This window comes from Hipposideros armiger, unplaced genomic scaffold (assembly GCF_001890085.2).
Source record: "Hipposideros armiger isolate ML-2016 unplaced genomic scaffold, ASM189008v1 scaffold_111, whole genome shotgun sequence".
NCBI classification, from domain to species: Eukaryota; Metazoa; Chordata; class Mammalia; order Chiroptera; family Hipposideridae; genus Hipposideros; species Hipposideros armiger.
In genome coordinates, this window is record NW_017731461.1 from 732,850 (window position 1) to 754,737 (window position 21,888).

The 21,888-nt window shown below is 49.5% G+C and overlaps 1 protein-coding gene across 1 annotated transcript; it reads left to right on the forward strand.

Annotated features, from left to right (window-relative positions):
• Nucleotides 1–646: 646 nt before the first annotated feature.
• On the forward strand, nucleotides 647–17,005 carry TMPRSS13 (transmembrane serine protease 13). Its single transcript, XM_019647398.1, has 12 exons — nucleotides 647–872; nucleotides 1,257–1,361; nucleotides 3,904–4,026; nucleotides 4,962–5,091; nucleotides 6,935–7,027; nucleotides 7,941–7,984; nucleotides 9,297–9,459; nucleotides 10,291–10,463; nucleotides 13,109–13,207; nucleotides 14,393–14,535; nucleotides 14,690–14,842; nucleotides 15,584–17,005. Exons 1-12 carry the CDS (start codon nucleotides 647–649, stop codon nucleotides 15,608–15,610), a joined length of 1,479 nt encoding a protein of 492 aa, XP_019502943.1. The 3' UTR covers nucleotides 15,611–17,005.
• Nucleotides 17,006–21,888: the final 4,883 nt, after the last annotated feature.

Below are 21,888 nucleotides of genomic sequence, written 5' to 3' on the forward strand. Positions count from 1 at the left end.
CTGCCACCTGTTGGCAGCTCAGCAGCAGCTCAGCTTGGGCACAGCGTCCCTGGCCCATGTGGGAATCGAACTGGCGGCCCTGTTGCTCAGAGCTCATGCTCTTAAGCCAACTCTGAACCAACTGAGCCACTTGGCCAACCCAGGTCAGGTCTTTTCTTAAGCAATGCTTTTCATACTTTTTAACAACAGTTCATAGTAAAACCAATATTTTATAACCTAACACACATACACAAAAGAAAAGGGTAGGATGTAGGGAAGTGGAAGTGAAGAGGGTGAAAAGGCTGGTTACTTCTCCTCCAGGGGACCACATCTCCTTGAGCAACCCTCAGAGTGAAGGGCCAGTCCAGCAGCCTCTTCTTTGAGGGTCTCCAGACATGTGTGGCCAAAGCAGATGCTTCCAAGATCCAGGCAAATGGCCCATTGCTCTCTGCCCACCTCTGCAGTGGCTGTGATGGGGCGAGACTGTGGGGAGCTGGAGACAGCAGCCTCTTTGAACTTCATTCCATCTTTGGACACTCTTGTCTTCTCAGATGCTTCCCTGTCCGGCGGCTCTGCTCACCCCCTAGCCGCTTGCTAGGTCCTAGAGTGTGTCTTTCTTAGCTTAGCAGGGCTGACAGCTGGGTGGGTTGGCAGAACAGCCTAAGGGATGCCTTCCCTCTGCTTTCAGAATGCCTCCCCAGCAAGGACGTCTCCAGCCCGGACAGCCCCAGCCCGGGCATCACCTTCCAGGTCATCATCTGCCAGGTCGGCCTCCACAACATCCTCTCCAACGAGAGTGTACCTTGTTAGAGCGGCACCAGTGGGGGCTGTACCTGTGCGGGCATCTCCTGCCACATCAGCACCAGCCACAAGGGCCACCAGTGAGAGCGCAGGTAAGGGAGATGCTGCAGGGAAGGCAAGAGGAACAGGGAAGTAGTGCATGGGTGGGGAGGAAATCTTGGCGTTGGCACTCTCCACTCCTCCTCTACCCCCTGGGTAATGTTGTGTGGGAGGAGGGGGAATGGGCAGAGGTGGCAGTGGGGGATCTGGGGAGGTAAGGGCAGGAAGGAACCATTACATGCAAAACCCAGACAGTGGAACATTGGGACAAATGGGGGAAGGGCTAGGAAACCAGCCAGCAAAGCAGGTGTCACTTTGGCGGCTGCACAGTCTGGGTCAGAGTGCAGGTTTTGAGGGCACGGGCTCCCGGTTAGGCTCTACTAGGCTGGATTCCTCTCCCACAGCCTCACCTTTCCTTGCTATTGCCCTGCTCCTAGGTGTCAGCTTGCCCAAGTTCACCTGGCAGGAGGGCCAGAAGAGGCTGCCGCTCATTGGGTGTGTCCTCCTCCTCATTGTCCTGGTGGTGTCGCTCATCATTCTCTGTGAGTTTAACGGAAGGAGCAGGGCTGGCCCTGGTCACTGCTAGGTGGAGCAGTGTCTGGGGATGGACACGCACCAAGGAGACAAGAGTGGAGAACATACACTTACCCAGCTACTGTGCCCACAGAGGGCCACTCCTGCAAATGGTTTTGGACCATGGTGCCCCCAGACCCTTTGGAAAGACTGGGTTAAGAGTGTGGAAAGTCAGAGGAACCTGGGCTTGGGTCCCATCTGTGTTTCTTGCTGTGCAGCTTACCTGGGCAGTTTAGGCACCACTCAGAGCTCAGTTTCTGCATCTTCACATGGGATTAAATTCATTTGTTTATTCATTCATCCTTACTATGTGCCCAGTAAAGTCTCATAAAGACTTCCCTGGGTTTTGAGGAATAAGTGAGATAATGGCACAATGCCTGGCACAAAATTCCACTCTAAAAATGCTAGTTATTAAAAAAACAAACATAAAAACCCTCATTAGGAAAAGTCTTTCAGGCATTTTCCATCAACGGAATAAAGTGTTCAGCAGTTCAGGCACCCACGATTTCTCCCCTCTTTGGAAAAGACGCTCGGGACATGTGCCCGGGCTCTCTGCCAGCGTGTCCACAATGAACCCAGCACAATGGGAGACCTTAGGAGGGAGCAAAAGGGGAAACACACATCATACTGCCCTATCCTTAGGAGGATTACAGTCTCCTGGGGACATAGTTGGTAAGAATGCAGGCCGAATGCATTTGACTGTGACTGTCAGGAAGAGGTGACAGCTGTGTGGCTTGGGGAAGCAGAGGCCAGCTCATGAAGGCCGTGGGGCCAGATAAGGACCTCGAAAGTGGGAGCGAATCCAGGACAGGGCATCTGAGTGGGATGAGCAGCTGCAGGAAGCACGGGGAAGATGGGCAAGGTCGGCACGGAGAGAGGGAAGGGACCAGCTAACCAGAGACGAGAACATACATTTGGGGAACTGAAGGCTGTCTGTTTGCTTGGCGATGGCATGGCCATGTTGTAGGGAGCTATAAATGCCTGGATGAGGGGTAAGCATTCTATGAAAGAGGCAGCATGTGGTAAAGAGCGGAGTGGGTGATATAGAAGCTCCTGGCTGCAGGGCTGTTTGAGGAAGAGGGCTGTTCCGGGGAGGTCGTGTGCTGGTTAAGAATACAGCTTTAGTACCAGACAGACCTGAGGAAGCATCCCAGTCCTGCCACTTACCAGCTGTGTGACCTCAGCGAGTTAATGGACTTCCCGAGCCTCGATTTCCCCACCTGCCTGACAAGGTGGAGGCGTCACTGTCACATGCATGTAAAGGCCTCGGTATGGTGCCTGTCACATGGTACCCATGTGAACCTCCTCCAGAACTCACTGCCCTGCGCGCCCTCCCTTCCCCACATAAGGCACTGTCTCAGGAGAGCACACTACAACAGTAGTGAGAACAGTAGAAAATAAATTGTGGAGGAGTAAGAGGGCATCTGAGGGCAGGCTCCCTGACCAGTTAGAGCTCTCAGTGTGGTTCACAACATTTCCTGAAGTGCTCTGACCTCTAGACCTCCCAGTGCCAGCTCTCCCCAACCAGAGCTCTCTCCAGAAAGGTTCCGTGCACAGCTTGTGGGAGTGGGGAAGACCAGGGCACGGAGAAGAGGGGCAAGTCCAGGAGATATGGGGGAATTGGTGTCTGGACCTGGAAGGAGCAGTCGCACAATGGTGACCTTTGCCTTGGGTGACTGAGAGCATGGTGGGGCTAGGACCAGGAGTCGCTGGGAGACGAGAGGCAGAGGGAAGAGTCAGAACACAGCTTTCTTTGGCATTCAAGGGGAAGTGTCTCCAAGCAGAAGGGATGACAGTTCCTAGTTTGGAAAGAAATAGGTATTAGAGAAAGAGGGAGTCATGAGGCTGATTTTCACAGATGGTTTGTAAAGCTTGTACATTTGGGAATCAGCCATCTAGAGTTGCTTGTTGAGTGGGAAGACATTTAAAGGCATAAAGACAAGTAATGGGGCGATAACAGCATAGGAGATATCCCTTGTTTAGGGGAGTGGAGGAGGAGGAAGAAAATCCAGGAGGTCCTGAGGTTGGAAGGACCACCTTTGAGAAAACTGGACAGATAGTGGCTGCATGTGTGCGACTGCGGATTTAGAAATTTCTCTGCTGTGATGCTTGCAGAGCACAGAGACAAAGGGAGGCCAGAAGGGTTCTGAGAAGGGGGCTCTGGAATACTGGAGGAAGTGGTTTTTTTGGCCACCACTCTGGCCAGTATGTAGCGCAGGGAACCTCCCATAGTAGTGCCCACCTCCACACCTCCCTCCTTCTCTCTCTCTTCTTCTGTTTCTCTGGGTGGCTGCTCTAGTCTGCCTGGTGCTGCCCTGCTTGCAGGAGCTTTCTGGAGCATTCTGGAGCATTCCTGAGCAGCCTTTCTCTCCATACAGATGGGGGACGAGAGCCCCAGAGTCCAAGAGGGATTCCAGGTCGGTGTCTCAGAACCCCCAGGGCATCGGGCTGTCCAGTGTCTTGTTTCTCTGGGGCTGGCAGTGACCCAGCTGTCTGCTTCATTTTTTCCAGTCTACTTCTGGCGGGGCCACACAGGGATCAAGTACAAGGAGCCGGTAGAGAGCTGCCCCGTGCATTCTGTGCGCTGTGATGGAGTGGTGGACTGCAAGCTGAAGAGCGATGAGCTGGGCTGTGGTAAGCAGCCTGGGCAAGGTGTGCGTGTGCGCATGCGTGTCCTCCGGCGACTCCAAACTCAAATGCGAGGCAATGGTCAGGGAATCAAAGGAACTGTATTCTAGTCACAGAAGGCTTGTGTTTGAAACCTGGCTTTGAGTGCTATGTGACTGGGGCAATTCACTTACCTTCTCTGAGCTACAGTTTCCTAATTTGTAAAATGAGTGGGTTGCACAAAATTAGTGGTTCTCGAATAAAACCTGACAACTCCCAGCTATCAGATTGAGCAAAGCAAAGCTTCTCTGGCTGGAGGCAGGTGTGGGGTCCAGAGCCCCGTCATTGTGCCCCTCCCCTTTGTCCAGCAGGTGACCTCTGACTTTCATCTTTATGGTTTCATGAAGGTTAGTTTGTAAAAGGCTGGCCTAGGTGAGCACAAAGATGTCATTGAGCTCTGGTCCTCAGTGGCTTTCACATGTGTTTTCTATGTACAGCCCTGATGTGGGTGCATGTCCCATCCATCGTACCTGTGTGTTTACGTGTGTCCTTGCCCATGACTGTATCCATCTGTGACTAAACCTGTCCAGTGAGCACTCAGTCAGATCATAGACTTTATTCCCCTTGTCACACTCTCATTTGAGCATGTCACTGCCCTCTAGGGGTGATGGCTTCTGGCAGTGCCTACCCCTTCTCCTAGCAATGGCTCCCTGCCCCCTGGATCCTGTCAGATGGAGAACTTTCAGCCCTACCCTAGCCCCTTGCCTTGGCTCTGCTCTTACTCAGTGTCTTGTGCTTCTGAGAACTGGCTATGATCATCACCACCTGGGCCAAGCTTCTGGGAGTTTCCCAGGCCTCAGCCCCAGGACAGGAGCCTCTCAGAGCCTTACTCAGCTGATTCCCCAAGAACTTGGAGTCTCCTGGGTGCTGAAGACCTGCTCTTCCCTTGTATTGCCCTGTAGTGAGGTTTGACTGGGACAAGTCTCTTCTTAAAGTCTATTCTGGATCCTCCCATCAGTGGATTCCTGTCTGCAGCAACAGCTGGAACAACTCCTACTCAGTGAAGACCTGCCAGCAGCTGGGTTTTGAGAGGTAAACCTTCTCCCAGGGTCCTGGTTTCAGGCCTCTCTGGGGCTGTTTGCAAGTGTGTCTCAGGCTTATTGTAGGAACCTTATATTAAAGAGAATCTTGGGGACCAGGGTTGAAGTCACTAGTTCATGACACCCTTGACTTATTCAAAGGGACAGTGGCCCTGGGGTCTTATGAGTCTCAGGCAAGCTATTTCCATGAGGCCAAAGTAATTCTTTGTAGATCTGCATAAGATCACCCTCCTGTATGGTTCTTTGAATCCAAGCACCCCCATGCCCATTATCACATTTAATGGTCAAGGTAGCCCTGTGAGATAAAGTAGGCATTTGGGCAGGTCTTGTCGTCTTCTCACTTTTGGGAACCGTCAGTGGACTTTGAGCTATAATAGCTGTGGCTTGGGCTAGAGCTCATCAGATGAGAGTGGATGGGCCGGTGTACAGGTAAAGTCATAAGAATTTTTGGCTCTAAAGATTTTAAACAAAGAAGTCAATCCTGGTGGGTGGAGGAGAGATAGGGTGGACAGTGACCTTCTGGCTTGAAAGAGTCCTGATGTGCTGACCACACGGTCATCTCCATCCTCTCTCTTGGTCTGAGTTTTCAAGCCAAGTAGTTTTGTGGTTCACCAACGTGTGTGAGGTTGTGGGAATAAGGGTTTAAGATCTCACTGTGTGCTTTCTGTAGAAGCACCTAGAAAACCAGGCTTGGGGGCTAGGTCTTAGAACCAGTTCTCCATCCCCACGTCAGTCTCAGAGTTTCCATCTGTGAAAGGGGGATCTGGGTGCTACAGTCGGAAGACCATGAATATCTTTTATCATTAAGTTGTATGACCTTATGCAAATCTGAGCCTCCCTTGGGTTTCAGTAGATCGTGTCATTTATTCAAAGAACATTCAGTGAGCTTTTAATTTGTGGCATCCAGACACAAAGGAGCAAGACAAGATCCCTGCTGTTGGATCCCCTAGCATGCTGTGGGCAAGAGAGGCTTAAAACAATAATTATAGCACAATGTGTGAGTAATGGTAAGATATGTGCAGAGTTTTATAGGCACACAATGAAGAGGGTGTCTGGCTGTGCTTGGAGGACAGCAGAGACTGGAGGAGCCCCGAGGTAGAGGAACAGTATGCACAAGGGCACACTCTCATGCAAGAGTGTACCATGCTCTAGAATGCACACAAGAGCAACACGGATAGTAGGAATAGTGGTCCATGGATCATATACATCACAGTGACCTGGGGTACTTGTTAAAATGCACCACAAATCAGAATCTCTGGGATTAGAACTTAGAACCTGCTTAGCAAACACCCAAGGTGATTCTTAGGTACATTGTAGTCTGAGATCCAGTAAGTGAGTAAAGGATTCACAAATTTTACTATATGCAAACCTCATGTTAATAAGGATCTTTAAGATGCAGAGTGTGGCTCAGCAGGTCCAGGGTGATGCTATTCCTGCTGGTCCATGGATCACAGTTTGGATAGAAAAGGGCTAGATCAGTGTTTCTCAAACTCGATCATGCATCAGAATCACCTAGAGAGCCTGTTAAAGCACAGAACCAGAGTTCCTTATTCAGTAGGTCTGAGGTAGGGCCCTAAAATTTCCATTTCTAATAAATTCTCAGATGGTGCTAATGTTGCTCGTCTGAGTGAGGATCACTCTTTGAGAACTACTGGGCTAACACACAGGGCTAGTGGGGAGCAGTGGGGGGATATGTGGGTGACGTCAGGACATATTGGGCCTTGACAGCCTCTGGCCTCTGTCAGTGGGGTTAGCCAGGACTCTGATGCCAGCTGGAGGACTAGGGGTGGACTCTATGTCAAGGGGGTTCATTTTTCCTCTTTCTTCCCTTGCAGTGCTTATCGGACAACCGAGGTGGCCCATAGGGATTTTACCAGCAGTTTCTCAATTTCTGAATACAACTCCTCTGTCCAGGAAAGCCTCTACAGGTATGGCCGGGCTCGCTGTCTGTGAGCAGAGACCCCCTGCACCCTCTTGGTTTTTCTGGGACCCAGCCTCTAGGAGTCCATCATGAATGTGAGGAGCAGCTCAGAAACAGAACTTATTCGCCACCTGCCTCCTAACTTCTTGTTGAGGTTTGGTGCAGAAAGCACCTCACGGTCAGCGCTGTCCTCAAGAGTTTACCTGGTTGCCAGAGACAGTTAATAAACTTTGGGGCCACCAGTCAGCCAGGTGTTTGGAGTGAACATTGCTGTAGGGAGTGGGCTTGGGGTGAAGAGGAGGAGCAGCAGCAGGGGAGTGTCAGGTGCCCATGGTCAGGAGCAGGAGGCATCCGCCTCCTCCTGGGCTTTCTTGTCACCTGTCACTTTGTATTGCAGCCCACCCTTGTCATGACCCCACTGAAGGAGAGGTTGGGGGGAGTGCTCCATCAGTATTTATTTTGGGAGAGGAGAGAAAAAACAGGGCTCTGAGAGAAGGGATGGGGAGGGAAGGGAAGTGAATTAGCTGCATTCTGGATGCCAGCTTTGTGCTAAGCGGTTTGCATACAATGTTGCTGGCGAGCACCGTGGTACTCTGACAGAGGAGCATTAAACCACCTGTTTAATTGTGGAAAGATGCTCGCACAATGGAGTCATGATTTCAAAGCATGTGGATCTGACCACATCTTCCACTAGAAAGTGGGGAGTGGGAAGAAGTGTGTGGGTGGTTTGCACTAAGCCATCCCTACTCCTGGAGAAAACACTGGAATGATCTGTACCCAACAGAGGAGAGAAGGCCAGAATCTCCATTTTCTTGAGCAAAAGAAATGGGACAGGAACGGAGCAAGATTCAATCAGAGAAGGCTTCCTAGAGGAGGTGCCTAACGTACCCTTTTTCTACCTTCTGTCTTTCTTCCTTCAGGTCTGAATGCCCTTCCCAGCGGTATGTCTCTCTCCAGTGCTCCCGTAAGAAGATGCTCTTCCTCCTGGATTGTGGCCTGTGTGGGGTGGGAGTCATGGGGCAGAGGGCTGGGACTTCTCTGGGAGAGATGGCTGGCTCTGGGGGGTCCACCAGGAAGAAGGGCTTAGGCAGCAGACCTGCTTCAAGGCGAGGATCCCGGTACGGCACTGGGGCAGTTCCAGGATAGCATTTTCCTTTCTCCTGACCTTTCAGCCCAGCAACCTTACTCATACCAAGGAACCCATTCAAATCTTCTGGCTTCTGGGCAGGGGGCAGATACTGGGAGAGCAGGTTTGGACCGGCTTAAAGCTCCTATACCAATAGACAAAGAATTAGATTGAGATCTAGACGTAGGGTCAACCTTTACTGAGCACATTTTATGTGCAAGCCACTGTGCCTATCTCTTTACAAATATGATTGCATTTAATTCTCACAAGGCAAGTGCCATTATTGTGCACTTATTGAAATGAGATTGAAATGCTCATTTTGCTTAAGGTCAGACTTCTGGTAGGTGAGGAGCTGGTATTTGACCATGAGTCTGACCCCAAAGCCCAAGCTGTTAATTGGTCCACAGTGCTGTGCTCTCAGTAATGACCAGGTGGGAATGCTCCTCTATATAGGCCAGTCACATGGTGCTATGGACAGAGTGCCCACCCCTTCAGACTACCTCTGGTTCCTCACTCTCTCCCCCTTCAAAGAGAAAAGAACACACGTCTGAACAAACTCCAAGGGCTGCCCTCTTTCTTCATGATTTTGGGCAATGACTCACCTCAGAACATTATTGGAAATGTTCCCTGAAATGAAGCATCTCCAACAGCACTAAATGACCTATTGGGGAACCATGTGGGCACAAGGGCACCTGTGCAACATGGGAAGTTTATTTCTCCTTTGTCTGGAGATGATAGAGATCCTCATCACAGTGCCTATCAATTCAAGTCATGGTAGACTTGATCTACTTGAGTTCCTGAGGGCAGTTCTGAGATTAACCATTGTAACCCTAATGCCTGGCACAATGCCCAGAGCACTGGGCACTTAGTAAGCATTTATCAAATTAATGAAAGAATGAAAGTGGGAAGAAAGAGAAACCTACCTGGATCAAACTTCCCATGGGATGATCCCAGAAAGCTAGCCACCATGTGGGAACTCTGCTTTGGCAGGAAACAACTATTGCAGATCAGATTAAGTGAGCAAAGTGGCATCCATGGGTGGTTGTGTTCCCTCAGGACCAGGCTGCCCCAGTCTTCCCTGAGCCAAGGGAGCATGGCAGGGCTCTGAGAGAAGCAGAGTTCACACATCATCTCTTCTGCTTCCCTCCAGACTGTGGACTGAGGGCCATGACGGGGCGGATCGTGGGAGGGGCACTGGCCCCAGAGAACAAGTGGCCTTGGCAAGTCAGTCTGCACTACGGCACCACCCACATTTGTGGGGGCACGCTGATCGACGCCCAGTGGGTGCTCACTGCTGCCCACTGCTTCTTTGTGTAAGTGGCTGAGGGGGCCAGTGATGTGATGCTACTGGGGCCCAGGATCACCAGAAGGGCTGATCACAGGTTGACTTCTCTCTCCATGGAGGAGGGCTTGGTGCGGGACAGGCGGCATTTGTGTGGCCAGGGCCATGATTTGCAGTTGGTGTTTGGTCCTGGGAGTGTGAGTTGGGGTTATTTGTTCTGAGCTAGGCCCAGAATGAAAAAAAATGCCCTTGTTTTATGACCCCTAAGGAGAGTAAGGGAGGCAGGAAGAAAGGCTTGTGAGCCTACCTCTGAAGAACAGGCTAAATATAAAGAGGATTTGGGTTTGTTGCTGCTTCCTGTTACTTACAGGAGAGGAGCCCGCGTAATCAGGACCACTGTCCCAAGACTTGAGGGGTGAGGATTTGTGGGGAGGGGTTGTGATACAGCCAGCTTCTGACAGTCACCAGCCAGGCTTGTCCCTTTGAGCTGTAGCAAGAAAGGATTCGGGCCTAAAGCACCGTTACTGCTGAGGATAATACTATTGAGATATGTCCCGCTTACCTTATTTGATCCTTGATGGTGTGCAGAGGAGACAATGGGGTGACTGTTTACAGAAGTCCTATTCACCACCTTCCCCTTTCTAATGTAACATGCAGAGTGGCCAGTTAAGAATGGCTTTTTGGAGATAGGGGATTAATTTGGACCCCTGTGCTAAAATAGAGGGCTCCCTCTGGAGGTCATTTCATCCATCCTCCTGCCCCCAAGCTGGTGCTAGGGAGGCAGCTCCTTGTGTGGAGCAGATGCTGCCAGTGGGCTCTGCCAGGCGGATAAGTGGACCATGCGCTCCTGGGGCTCTTGCAGGACCCAGGAGAAAATCTTGGAAGGCTGGAAGGTATATGCAGGCACCAACAACCTGCACCAGCTGCCTGAGGCAGCCTCCATCTCCCAGATCATCATCAATGGCAACTATACTGACGACGAGGACGACTACGACATCGCCCTCATGCGGCTCTCCAAGCCCCTGACCCTGTCTGGTGAGTGAATCAATGCCTGTCCACCCCACCCTGGCTCATCCTAACAGCCCTTGGAACCCAGCCCGTGCACTTGGCAGCATCTGTCGGGGTACCAGAGCTTCAGCATGGTGCAAGTCAGACTCAGAGATCACTTAATGGAATATCTCTATTTTACAACTGGGGAAACTGAGACCCAGAGGTTGGAAGTAAGTTTGCCCTAATTGACACATCTTACATTGCAAATTGGTGACAGAGCCAGGGCTTGGATACAATGTCATCAATATAAATAGATTAAATTGTTTCAGTGGTATTCACTGAGCACTTAACAAGGGCCAGACACTGGGGTAGGCATATTACATCTATGATTTCATTTACTCTTCACAACCAATCCTGTGGAGCAAGTACTATTATTAGCTTCAGTTTACATATGAGTTTTAGCGAGAGATAATTATCAGAGGCCATGGGGTAATAAGTGGCAGCTCCAGGACTGGATCCAGGTCATTCTAACTCCCAAACAATGCTCGTCTCACTTGGCTCTCAGCTAGCAGGTTGTTAACACTGCAGTTGCGGACACAAGATGAGTACACGTTCAAACAACCAATTGCCATGAGGTTGGAGGTGAGGACCAAATGCAGCTGCATGATGGAAATGCTACTGAGGTTATCAGGAGACCAAAGAAGCCTTCATTCATTAATTCATTCACTCATTTGTTCACTTATCAAATACTGAGTGTCCACTTTTTAGTGGGCTCTGTAGTTGCAATTGCAAATAGAACACAATAGGTGACACACATAAAGACAGCCAGTAGAGGACAATGACGTGATGTTGAGGGGAGCTGGGGAAGCCACGGTGGCACAGACGGGGGCATGTAATCAGTCTTGGCAGGTGAGGGAGGCTTCCCTGGGAAAGGATAGCTAAGGTGATCTGGAGTTTCTGGCCTTGGAAGGCTCTCTGGTTAGTCCAGCCTTTCTTGTGCTCTGGGCCTATGAGCTGGTCTTTCCCGGCACATTAGTTATGGAGGCAGTGTCAGTGAGTCAGTAGTTAGCTCATCAAGGTGCTATGAGGAGGAGGAAACCTTGGCAGAGCTCAGTGGGGCAGGGCTGTCCCAGAGCCATGTCCACCAGCGAGCAAGACCTCTGTCCTCGCCCTGCTCCCTCCAGCCTTGTCTGTAGTGCCCGGGACTATAAGGTGAGGGGTGCCCCACTGCCCTTGCCCTGCCCCTCATACACACATGAAAGGGGCAGTCAGTCTGCAGGACCAGCACGGGCCTTCCTAACCTTGTAAAACCCAGGCTCCATTTGGCCAACCATTCGGATGTCACCTCCTACCGCCCCTACCCCCTTAATATTATTTGGAATTTCCAATCAAATTAAACAATTTTAATAACCAAATGAAAAAAACCACATGAAAGGTATTATAATATTGCATATGCTTTTCAGACTATGGCAGTCCCTCTCCAGATTCTGATAGGCCACCGGGCAGGAAGCAGATCTCTAGTCTGAGAATCACAGCTCAGATTTATGTAGTCCTATGGTCAGACCATGTTCCCTGATTTTCGCTTTAGAAATCAGGTCAAATTTTCTTACACTTGTATGGCAGGCTGAGCACTTTGAAGTCATAGTGTTATCTAAGAAAACTCGTGAAAACTCACAGGTAAATTTAATTACCCCATAAAAATTAGTGGACTATCTAACAGTTACATATTTTTAAGACTCTATGTCTCAAAAATGGGCATACAATATTTTAAGAAATTATGTTTTGCATTTTTTGTTTATAATTGATGCTACCCCTTGATTTATTTTTGTTTGTTTACTCTCTAGCAGACAAGTGTGTTAGATACCAGTGCTTAAAGCCCAGTTTATAGGAGAATTTAACATTCATTCTCCCTCCCTCCTATCTCTCTTTCTTTTAACGTTTGTTGAACACTTCATATGTGTCAGGCACTATTCTAAGTACAGGGAGTTGCAGTGAACAAAATAAACAATTGAGAACACTACAAACATATTATCTATCAACTAATATTTTGTTATTGCAAATTGGACTTTGGTGGTTGATACCCCAGTCCATCTAGGGATACGAGTCCTCAGAGGAGCTTATGAAGTGGTACACAACAGCACCTTCTAATTGTTTTTGATCATGGGAGCAAGTGAGCAGCAGCTTTGTGGTCTGTGCCTTTAAGGAAGTGCTCTTCCAGCTGGGAGAGGTGTGGTCTCACCCTGATGGAGAGCCTTGGGCTCTGGCCAACCAGCAGGTGCCTTCCCCAGACCAGACTGGCCACTCCACTGAGACACCATGGCCGTAATATATGGGACTTAGCCTGCTGCTGCTACTTGTTCTGATGGTCACACAAGGAAGAAGCTCACCTAGGAGAGCCACTCTGAGTGGGGAGAGACCCACAGTCAGTCAGTATCCATTTGGCACAGGGGTGCCTCCAAGGCATATGCTTCAGCCCTCATGGCATCCACTGAAATCAGAATGTTTTAGGGGACTCGAGCAGAACTGTGAAGGCAGGGGGTCAAAAGAAAGTGATTGGTCAGTCCGAGGCCTTGGAAGATTCCGAGCTACTCTGTGGACAAGGAGGGGCCTCCTAAGATACTAATACGCCTGTCCTTCCACCAAAACCTCTAACCTTGTCCCTTCACTGAAGTCTTGAGGTCTTCTTGCAGCTCACATCCATCCTGCCTGCCTCCCCATGCATGGACAGACCTTCAGCCTCAATGAGACCTGCTGGATCACAGGCTTTGGAAAAACCAAGGAGTCAGATGGTGAGGGGGAGACATGCTAGGTTCTGTGTTTGTGTGTGTGTGCGTGTGCCTGTATACATGTGTATCTGTGTGGAGTGTGTGGGGGTGATGTGTCAGGGTAGATAGGCGAGGGCCTATCTAGATGAAGGTTTGGGTATATAGATTCATGGGCCTGGATGTGAATGTGTGCATATATACCTGAGTGTATGTCAAAACAGTCATTGTGACAATGTCCTCCAGCTAAGACCACCAGGAAAACCCTTATGGTTGAGCAAGTTAGGTTCGTTGCTCATCGCACTGAGGGACACCATGGAGAACCATGGCGCTTTCGATAAGAGGTGTTAGAAAGGACACAGCACAAGACTTGGGTGTTTGGGGGGGATTCAAGGAAGTGGATCATTTCTTTAGATTGGATGCTTTTAGGAAGCAGGATAATTCTATGATTGGGTCTCTAAAGAATCTCATCTAGAAGTTATGAATAGACTGGGTCTCAAGCTGTGCTTGGTAAAGAAGCAACAGCCACTCCTATTGTCTAGGAGGGGGTGTTTAGTGCTGTTGCGGTTTGCACAGTGACCTACCTTGTTTTCGTCTATACTTAACCAGGTTATGAAATGGTTTTGTTTCGTCTCAGCTCGTCATGGCCACAGAGTGGCCTTGTCTGAGATCAGCTCTATAAGGTTGTTTATATGTGACAGGACAGCGCCATGACCTGGCTGGCCAACAGTGAGACTCAGGTCATATTCCCTGCTCAGTGTGGTGGAGTGCTGGCTGGCCAAGGAGCAGCTTTTTCTGTTCTTGGCTCCATAACTGATTAGCTGTGTGGGCAGGTCACGTCAGTAATCTTGAACATCTTTACCTGTAAACGGATTAATTTTACCTGTTTAAGGCACGTAGTTACTGAAAACAAATGAAGTGGTATATTGGATGGTGCTTTGAATACAGAAAAGCATTGTGCAACGTGCAAGCTAGCTTGATAGGCTGTGAGTCTGTCCATGTATGTGTATGTCTTTGTTCTATGTAGTGAGTTGTGTCTGCTACAAGGGTGTGTGTGCCTACACGTTCTGAGTGGCCAGGCACGGGAACGGTGCCCTCCACTCCCAGGAAGCTGTGGTTCTGGGTGCTGGGGTGGGCAGCTAGAAGGCCACAGAGCTGTCCGGAGTCTTAATCCCTTCCCATTCTCTCTCTCCTCCCTCCACCTCACTGAAGAGAAGACATCCCCCTTCCTCCGGGAGGTGCAGGTCAACCTCATTGACTTCAGGAAGTGCAATGACTACTTGGTCTATGACAGTTACCTTACCCCAAGGATGATGTGTGCTGGGGACCTTCGGGGAGGCAGAGACTCTTGCCAGGTGGGACTGCTTCCAGGTGGGGTTTATTTTCCAGGACCCCGGGGGAAGTGGGGGAGGCTGGGCTGTTGGGGTTGGAGTGGGAATCGTGTGCCTACCGTTTCCTGCTCAAGGACCACCGCTCCCGCCCTGCTGATGTGTATGTTCTCCCCTGTAGGGAGACAGTGGGGGGCCCCTGGTCTGTGAGCAGAACAACCGCTGGTACCTGGCAGGAGTCACAAGCTGGGGCACGGGATGTGGCCAGAGAAACAAACCCGGTGTGTACACCAAAGTGACAGAACTCCTTCCCTGGATATACAGAAAGATGGAGGTGAGAGCCTGCATGGGGCACTGACCAAGGAGGTGGGGACTGCCGAAGACAGGGTGCCTGGAAGAAGGCCCAGGCTTTCCCCAGGGTCTCGGCAGAGGTTCCCTCACACCCTCGTATTTGGGGGGAGGGGGGGGGGTTGCAAAGTGCAGAAGACCAGGACAAGCAAGAAGCAAATATCGGGCCAACCCCAGTTTCCTGTGTTCCTTTCCTTCTCTTCCTTCTGCAGAACAGAGCTCCAAGTGTTTGGAAAGGGGTGGGCCTAAGCTGGGTGCCGGCCCCAATATCACTCTCTGCTCCCAGTGGTGGCTGAGTTGTGAATACACATAGGCCGCTGAGAGTAAGAGGCCTCCCCTCTTTGGCAGAAAGTTGGTCCCATGGGGACCTGGGGGTCAGGAAACGGGGGTTCACCTCTACCTTTGCTGACCCAGCTCAGCCCCTACATTACCTGGGCCTACTGTCTTAGCTGTAAAGCAGGCATGTTATGCCCTTCCCTTCTCCGCCTGGGCAAGGGAAGAACAGTAGAGAGCTCAGATGGGGACAGAGAAAGGCTGCTCCAGAAATCTAGTGTGCGGGTCTCTCAGAACCTGCTTCCATCTTTTTCTCTTTACTGTGCCTCCTCTCTGAGGAGCAGTGCCAGGTGATAGGTGGGCTGAACTTTAGGCTCTGAACCCCCACCTTTTCATCCACATTATGGGCCCACAATGCATACCCTCACCCCATTCTCCCCATTCTCTTCCTCAGAGTGAGGTACGCTTCCGGAAATCCTAAGCAGCTGTCCTGTTCCACCTCATAGCACTGACTGCTGCAAAGAATGGGCCATTTGCAACATCATCTGGGCTAAAGGCCACCAGACACCTTCGTTACTGCCATCTCCACTGTCTGTTGTCTCTGGGAATATACACGTACGTGTGTGTGTGTGTGTGTGTGTGTGTGTGTGTGTGTGTGTATCATTGCTCTCCCAAGTTCTTCAGAAACCAGGAGAGTTATCAGCTCTTCCCAAACCCCAGGCTGGAAATAATAACCTGGAGACAACAGTTTGGGCACCATGGAGGTTTCTACAGGGGTGTCCACAATGGATGGAGGAGGTAGGGCCCTGGGAAGAGCCTGGAAGGCCCCCACATCAGGAATTCTTGCTCCTTGGACTTTGACTCAGGGACCAGCCCAGGTGACACCACCACTATCCAGGAACAGTAACGGCTTCCGTTGGAGTGCCTGGACTATCCCTAACAGGAAGATGTTCCCGATGGCGTTACAAGCTTCCTGTTCTCTCAGACCTCCTGCCGGTGCCATGGGTGTAGACAGGTGACTGCCCTGTAGATGTCCATGCTGACAACTGGGAACAGGGCTCCTGTTCTTGTTTAGTGACAGGCTGTTGGGAGCGGATTTCATTTTATTTTTATATTTAAGAAATAGAAGTAGATGTATTTTAAAAGATTCTCCAAAAATTCCTGGAGTCAGGACAGCCAGCATCAGTCACTCCAAGAACTCTGAGGGACTCACGGAAGCTGTGCCGCTCCAGAGTCCTGTGGAATGTTTCAGGCCTCAAGGGACCGGATGAAGTGGCCCCTTTGAGACACTCAGGGAATGACTCCTCATTTCAGCTACTGGGGAAACCCAAGACAAAGACAGCCACAACTGTTGCTGCATCAAGGGCTACAACCAGGACATAAAGAAACGGATGCTGCTTTTCCTTGGGCCCCTCAGACTGTGGGGAAACTCAGTTGGACAGTTATCCCTCATTCCCAGTGCTGTCCTGGAACTTGGGAGTTTCTTTTCAGCATTCTCCAGCGTTCACTTCTCAGTTGTTCCAGAAACACAACACCGATATGAAAACTGCCATGGAGAGAACGCTGGCACTCTCCCTAGGCTCTCCAAACAGCTCTTCTAAAGGATTCCAGTTACCCTGCTTCCGCAAGCCATCAGTGTGCCTGACCTCCTCTCCAGCTGAAGGCCTGGACCTTCTCCAGCCTTTTTCCTGGGACACCTCTTCCTTCCCAGTCTCCTTCTCCCCATCTTGTTTGGGCCTGTCTGTTGGTGCTATGACTCCCAGAGGCAGGGTTCAAGCAGATCAGCCCAGCCAAGCCCAAGGAGGTGGCCACTTGGTGGAAAGATTGCACTTGAAGAGCAGGCTGGAGTTGGCTAATGTTGCTGTTCCAGGGCTGAGGGGGCTGGTTACGTGTTTTCAAGGCTGAGGGTGGGGTGGGGTGGGGGAGAGAGCAACATTAATTTTCCACAGCAGCCCTGAGCAATAGTCTTCAGCAATAAAAGTTTCATGACCTGAAAAATTTGTCATTGGGTGCTCTACTGGTACCCTAGGTAGAAAATTGAAATTGCCCACCCAGGTATCCCAGCATCCTCAGTTTGGATTCTGAGTTTTGTTCCTTAGCTTTTGGTTCTGCTCACTTAATCGTTCATTCATTCATTCATTCATTCATTCATTCATTCATTCATTCACTCACCAACTATATTAGTGCCTGTTCTGTGTCAGTACTCCTGCCAGGCCCAGGAGATAACAAAGACCAAGATGGTGTCCTTTGGAACCATTGATCATGATCCAGTGTGATGCAAGCTATGATTGAGTTTGGGCACCATGCTTGAAACTTGGATGAAGAAGCCACCAGTTGTACTGAGATAGGTCAGGGAAAGCTTTCACAGAGGAGGTGAGGTTTGAAATGAGCCTTAAAGAGTAGCTGAGCTTTCACAAAGCAGACAGGGATGGGGCAAGAACACTCCAGTGTATATCCTTTTTCCTTGTTTGTTTTTCTTTCCTTCTTCTTTCTCTGCCTCTGCCTTTGCCAACTCAGCAAGCTACATGTTGACAAGGAAGCCCCAAATGCTTACTCAATTATTTCCAAGAACGTTGGATGAATGGTTCCGTTGGTTTCCATCCAATGGCTTCATGTGAAAGATATATTTCTTCTTGCTCTTCACTTACTTTTTCTGCATTTAATATATTCACCTTAACCATTATGATTATACTGTTGAGTGCCCAGCACCCCCAGCCCTTACTACACACACTCACACCAAACCTGTCACCAGCACAAAATTCTCCAAGCTGGCTCCTGTGGGCTTGGCCTTTAGACACCCAAGTTTGTTTTTATTAGTCTCATATCAATGCCAGGGCAAGTTCTTCTTCCAATTCTTTTCTTGCTCCAACTGGACAAGACAGTATGGGAAGGGGGCAGATGACAGGCTAGCTGTATTAGTAGTAGGTATAACACAGTAACTGTAATAGGTCCCACAATTTCCCACAATCTCAGTGGATTAACTCTATAAAAGCTTATTTATCATTCATCTAACCATCCAATGAGAGTGGTCAGTGAGAGGCTTTCTTCTACATGGTTTTCAGGGACTCCGATTCTTTCTACCTAGTGACTTTGTCATCTGCTTCAGGCCAGTGGAAAGAGGAAAATAAACACAAAGAAAGCACATTCACTTCTCAAATGTTCTGGCCCACAGGTGATAAACATCATTTTCACTCACATTTTATGGGTGTCAACATGTCACATGGTACCACCTAAATCAGGGGTCGGCAAACTGCGGCTCACTAGCCACATGCGGCTCTTTGGGTACTTACATGTGGCTCTGAAGTAAAATTGAAAGTGAAAATAAAACTATCATAGTTTCATTTATAAAAAATTTAAAGGATATTATTCACATAATGGTGATTTCATTTGTTTTATGGCTCTCAAATAATTTTTAAACTGATGTGAGGGACAGGATTGGCTCTTCCATCTCAAAAGTTTGCCGACCCCTGACCTAGCTGAAGGAGGACTGGGAAATGCAGTCCTTGGCCAGTTCCCATGCAAGAGTGAACACTCATTTTGGAGAACAACCAGATATTTTTGCCCACCAGAGGAAGCTGGTCATCACAAAAAACTAGGCCTTGGAGCAGAGAGTTAGGGCTTAGGCCATTTCTGTTCCTTTATCCTTAGAAACTAGACCCTTTCCCTCCTCTCTCAGGCTTTCTGGGGCATAGACTGATTTCCAGGGTTGCAGAGGTATGTGTGTTGGGGGAGAGAGAGGTAAGGTAGAGAAAAAGCAGTCTGGATAGGAAGAGGAAAATACCTTCCTTAGGCACAGAACATCTATAAAGGCTACAAAAATTATGGAAGGTGGGTTATGAAACTTCCCAAATAGGTCCAGAATCTCCAGGGATGTGTGTGTGTGTGTGTGTGTGTGTGTGTGTGTGTGTGTTGGTGGGGGGAGATGTTGCTGGTGATGTTGTCCTATGGTCCCTGGATCTCAGGCATCTCCGGAAACCAGTCAAACTCTCCAGTTTTGTCAACTCTGTTGACTGCTGAATTTCCCTGGGGAGGGAGAAGAGGGCCAAGTGAGTGTGTTGGGAGTGGAGAAGATGATGGCTCTTTGGAGAAGAACCAGTTACAGCCTAGCTGCCCATCCAGCTGCCTCTGGGGTTTGGTTTGACTCCCAAGGCCATTGTTTCCCATAATTGCTCAGCCAATGTCCTGATGCAATTGGGAGGACACTGGGAGATGCACAAGGAGGGCTCCTTGTAATGATAATGATGGGGATAATGATAATAATAGCTAGTATTTGCTGAATGTTTGCTATGTGCCACCTGCTGTGCTAAACACCTGAAGTGTATTATCTCCTGTAAGCATGAAATAGGCATTGTTATTATCCCTATTTTATGGATAAGGGAAAAAAGGCCAAGGGAAGTAAAATAATCTTCCCCAAACTACGTAACTGCTAAGTGGTGGAGTTGGATTCTGAATCCAGGCTGTCTGATTTTAAAAGTTGCTTTTCAAAATCAGGTGGAATCCTTCCAGCTTTGACCTCGTAGGATCTGCCACCTGGGTCTGTGGATCTTTCTATTCTCCACTGGGCCTCTGATGTGGTAGGAGTAGGGTGGGACAACTCCCTAGAGAAGGCTGGGCACAATCCCTCAAGAGTGTCACATGACCAGAGGCTGAGACCATGCCGTTTCCAGAACCTGGGACAAGTGCATCACGAATGGGAGGAGGTTCCCTGGCACCTCACCCACCCCTGTCCGAAGTGGATGGTTTCTGGGAGGCCCTCCCATGCTATGACAAGCTGTCATCCCAGGACACCTCCATGTCTCATTGATGTGGGTGGGTGGCTGTGAGAGCCACATGCCACTCATTCTCTACCTCCTCTGCATGGGCACAGGCTTCCTGTTCCTTGGAAATCTGCCGCCCAGTCCAGTCAGCAAGCTCCATACTGGTCTTACAATGGGCCCACGCAGAGAAAACGGAGAACTGTGTTCTGGAGATAAGCAGCCCAGGCTGTCCAGGCAGGAGGCTTTATTAGATGAGTCCCCTGAGAAGGGGAGGTCATGACCTGGTCTTTGGTCCATCACATCTCAGCTCCTGCCAGCAGGACAACTGGACATAAGAGGGCTCTCTCTCTCTAAGCCCTGAGTCCCAGAAGATCTTCACTTTTAATACAAGGAGGGAGCTGGGAGTCTTTTTTGAATAATTCCTTCTAATTACACCATGTTTTAGTGGGAGAGAGCACAGGAGTGAGAATCGAAGTACCTGGAGGTACAAATTCCAACCCCACCACTTACACCTTGGGCAAGCTAACCTCTGTTTCCTCATATGTAAAATAGGTGTTCTGTCTCACATATTGTTGCAGGATTACATGGGATAATATAGGTAAACATGCAGGCCAAAATGATGGGCATACTGTGACCTCTCAACAGATGTTGAATTTGCAGCAAGAGGGCCAGATCCTTCACCTCCATATCACCTTTACCAAACAAATGTGCTAGGAGAGGGAAACTTGGCTAAATCTTTGGGTCTTAGGCCATTTGTTGTTTCTCTGCATGAACTTTCCTCTTAGTCTTTCAGCAATGAGCTGATTTTCCATGGAGATGACACTACCACCTGAGGCAGATGGATGTCCCTTACTGGTGGTTTGTCTAAGTCATAGAGCTTCCCTGAGTTGAGCTCACCGTGCTCTTTCTTGTCACTGATGAGACCAGGATGGCTATCCGTCCCTGGCCCAGCTCAGGTGGTCTGCTTAGCCAATGGAGCTGACATTCGTGGCTGTGAGGGGGCACACATCCTTGTCCCTCATGGACTCCTCAATCCATAGCCATGTGGCTCCTGCCCCATCACGTCAGTGAACCGCCATGTTGCCAAATGTTGGGCCCTTTTAGTCCTCTTCTTAACTCTGCAGAATTTAACTGCTGAGTGATCCGTACTTTGTGAAATTGCCATGGCTTCTGTGGCATCAGGCTTTCCCACTTTCCCTTCTTGTCCTCTGACTGGTCCTTTTGTCTTCCACAAGCTCCGTACATGGTGTTCCCCAGGAGACCACCCTCAGCTCTCTTCTCATCGGAAATGCTTGCTCTGAGCCATCTCATCCATTCCTGGCATTTCCAACCAACATCTGTGGAACCAGCAGGAATTTGCCCCACGTCACTAATGCACAAGAAATGTCACATTTCTTTTTAAAAGCAGATTAAAATCTGGCTTTGAACTGCAGCAGACTGGCCAGAAAACATCCCTCACCATGTTCTCCCCTGGAAGTGTAGCCTCAGGAGAACCTGCCTACTGCTTTCTAGGCTAGGTGCGCAGCCTTCGCAGGCACCTTCTGAGGATTTTACAGGCAAAGGGAGTAGCTCACAGACCTGCTGCTTTTGGGGCCCTTGTCTCAGGAATCCCACTCTCCTGGGTCAGGCTCAGTGTCCTCCTCTCCCCTCAACCCCTCAAGCCTTTCTGCTTGCAGACAGCTCAGACCTGTCTCTCTTATGAATGTTGCACTAAGGTCTATAAATGCTCTTTTGGGTTAAAGCCATTCCTTCCTGAGGTGATTGTGGCAGAAATCGAGATGAGCATAGACCTCAATAATCATGTACAGATTTTCATGTAACCTAAGTTTTCATTCCTGTAGGCCAGGGGTTGGCAAACTGCGGCTCGCGAGCCACATGCGGCCCTTTGGGTACGTCCCGTCTCAAAAGTTTGCCAACCCCTGGAAGAGCCAATCCTATCCCTCACAACAATTTAAAAGTTATTCAAGAGCCATAAATATATTTTTATATAATCACCATTATG

Bases quoted from the DNA above. Each gene is read 5' to 3' on its own strand.
- TMPRSS13 (XM_019647398.1), top strand. From the start codon at position 647: ATGCCTTCCCTCTGCTTTCAGAATGCCTCCCCAGCAAGGACGTCTCCA. The intron at 7,028-7,940 runs GTATGGCCGGGC...TTCTTCCTTCAG, and splicing joins GTCCAGGAAAGCCTCTACAG to GTCTGAATGCCCTTCCCAGC. The intron at 14,536-14,689 runs GTGGGACTGCTT...TCTCCCCTGTAG, and splicing joins GAGGCAGAGACTCTTGCCAG to GGAGACAGTGGGGGGCCCCT.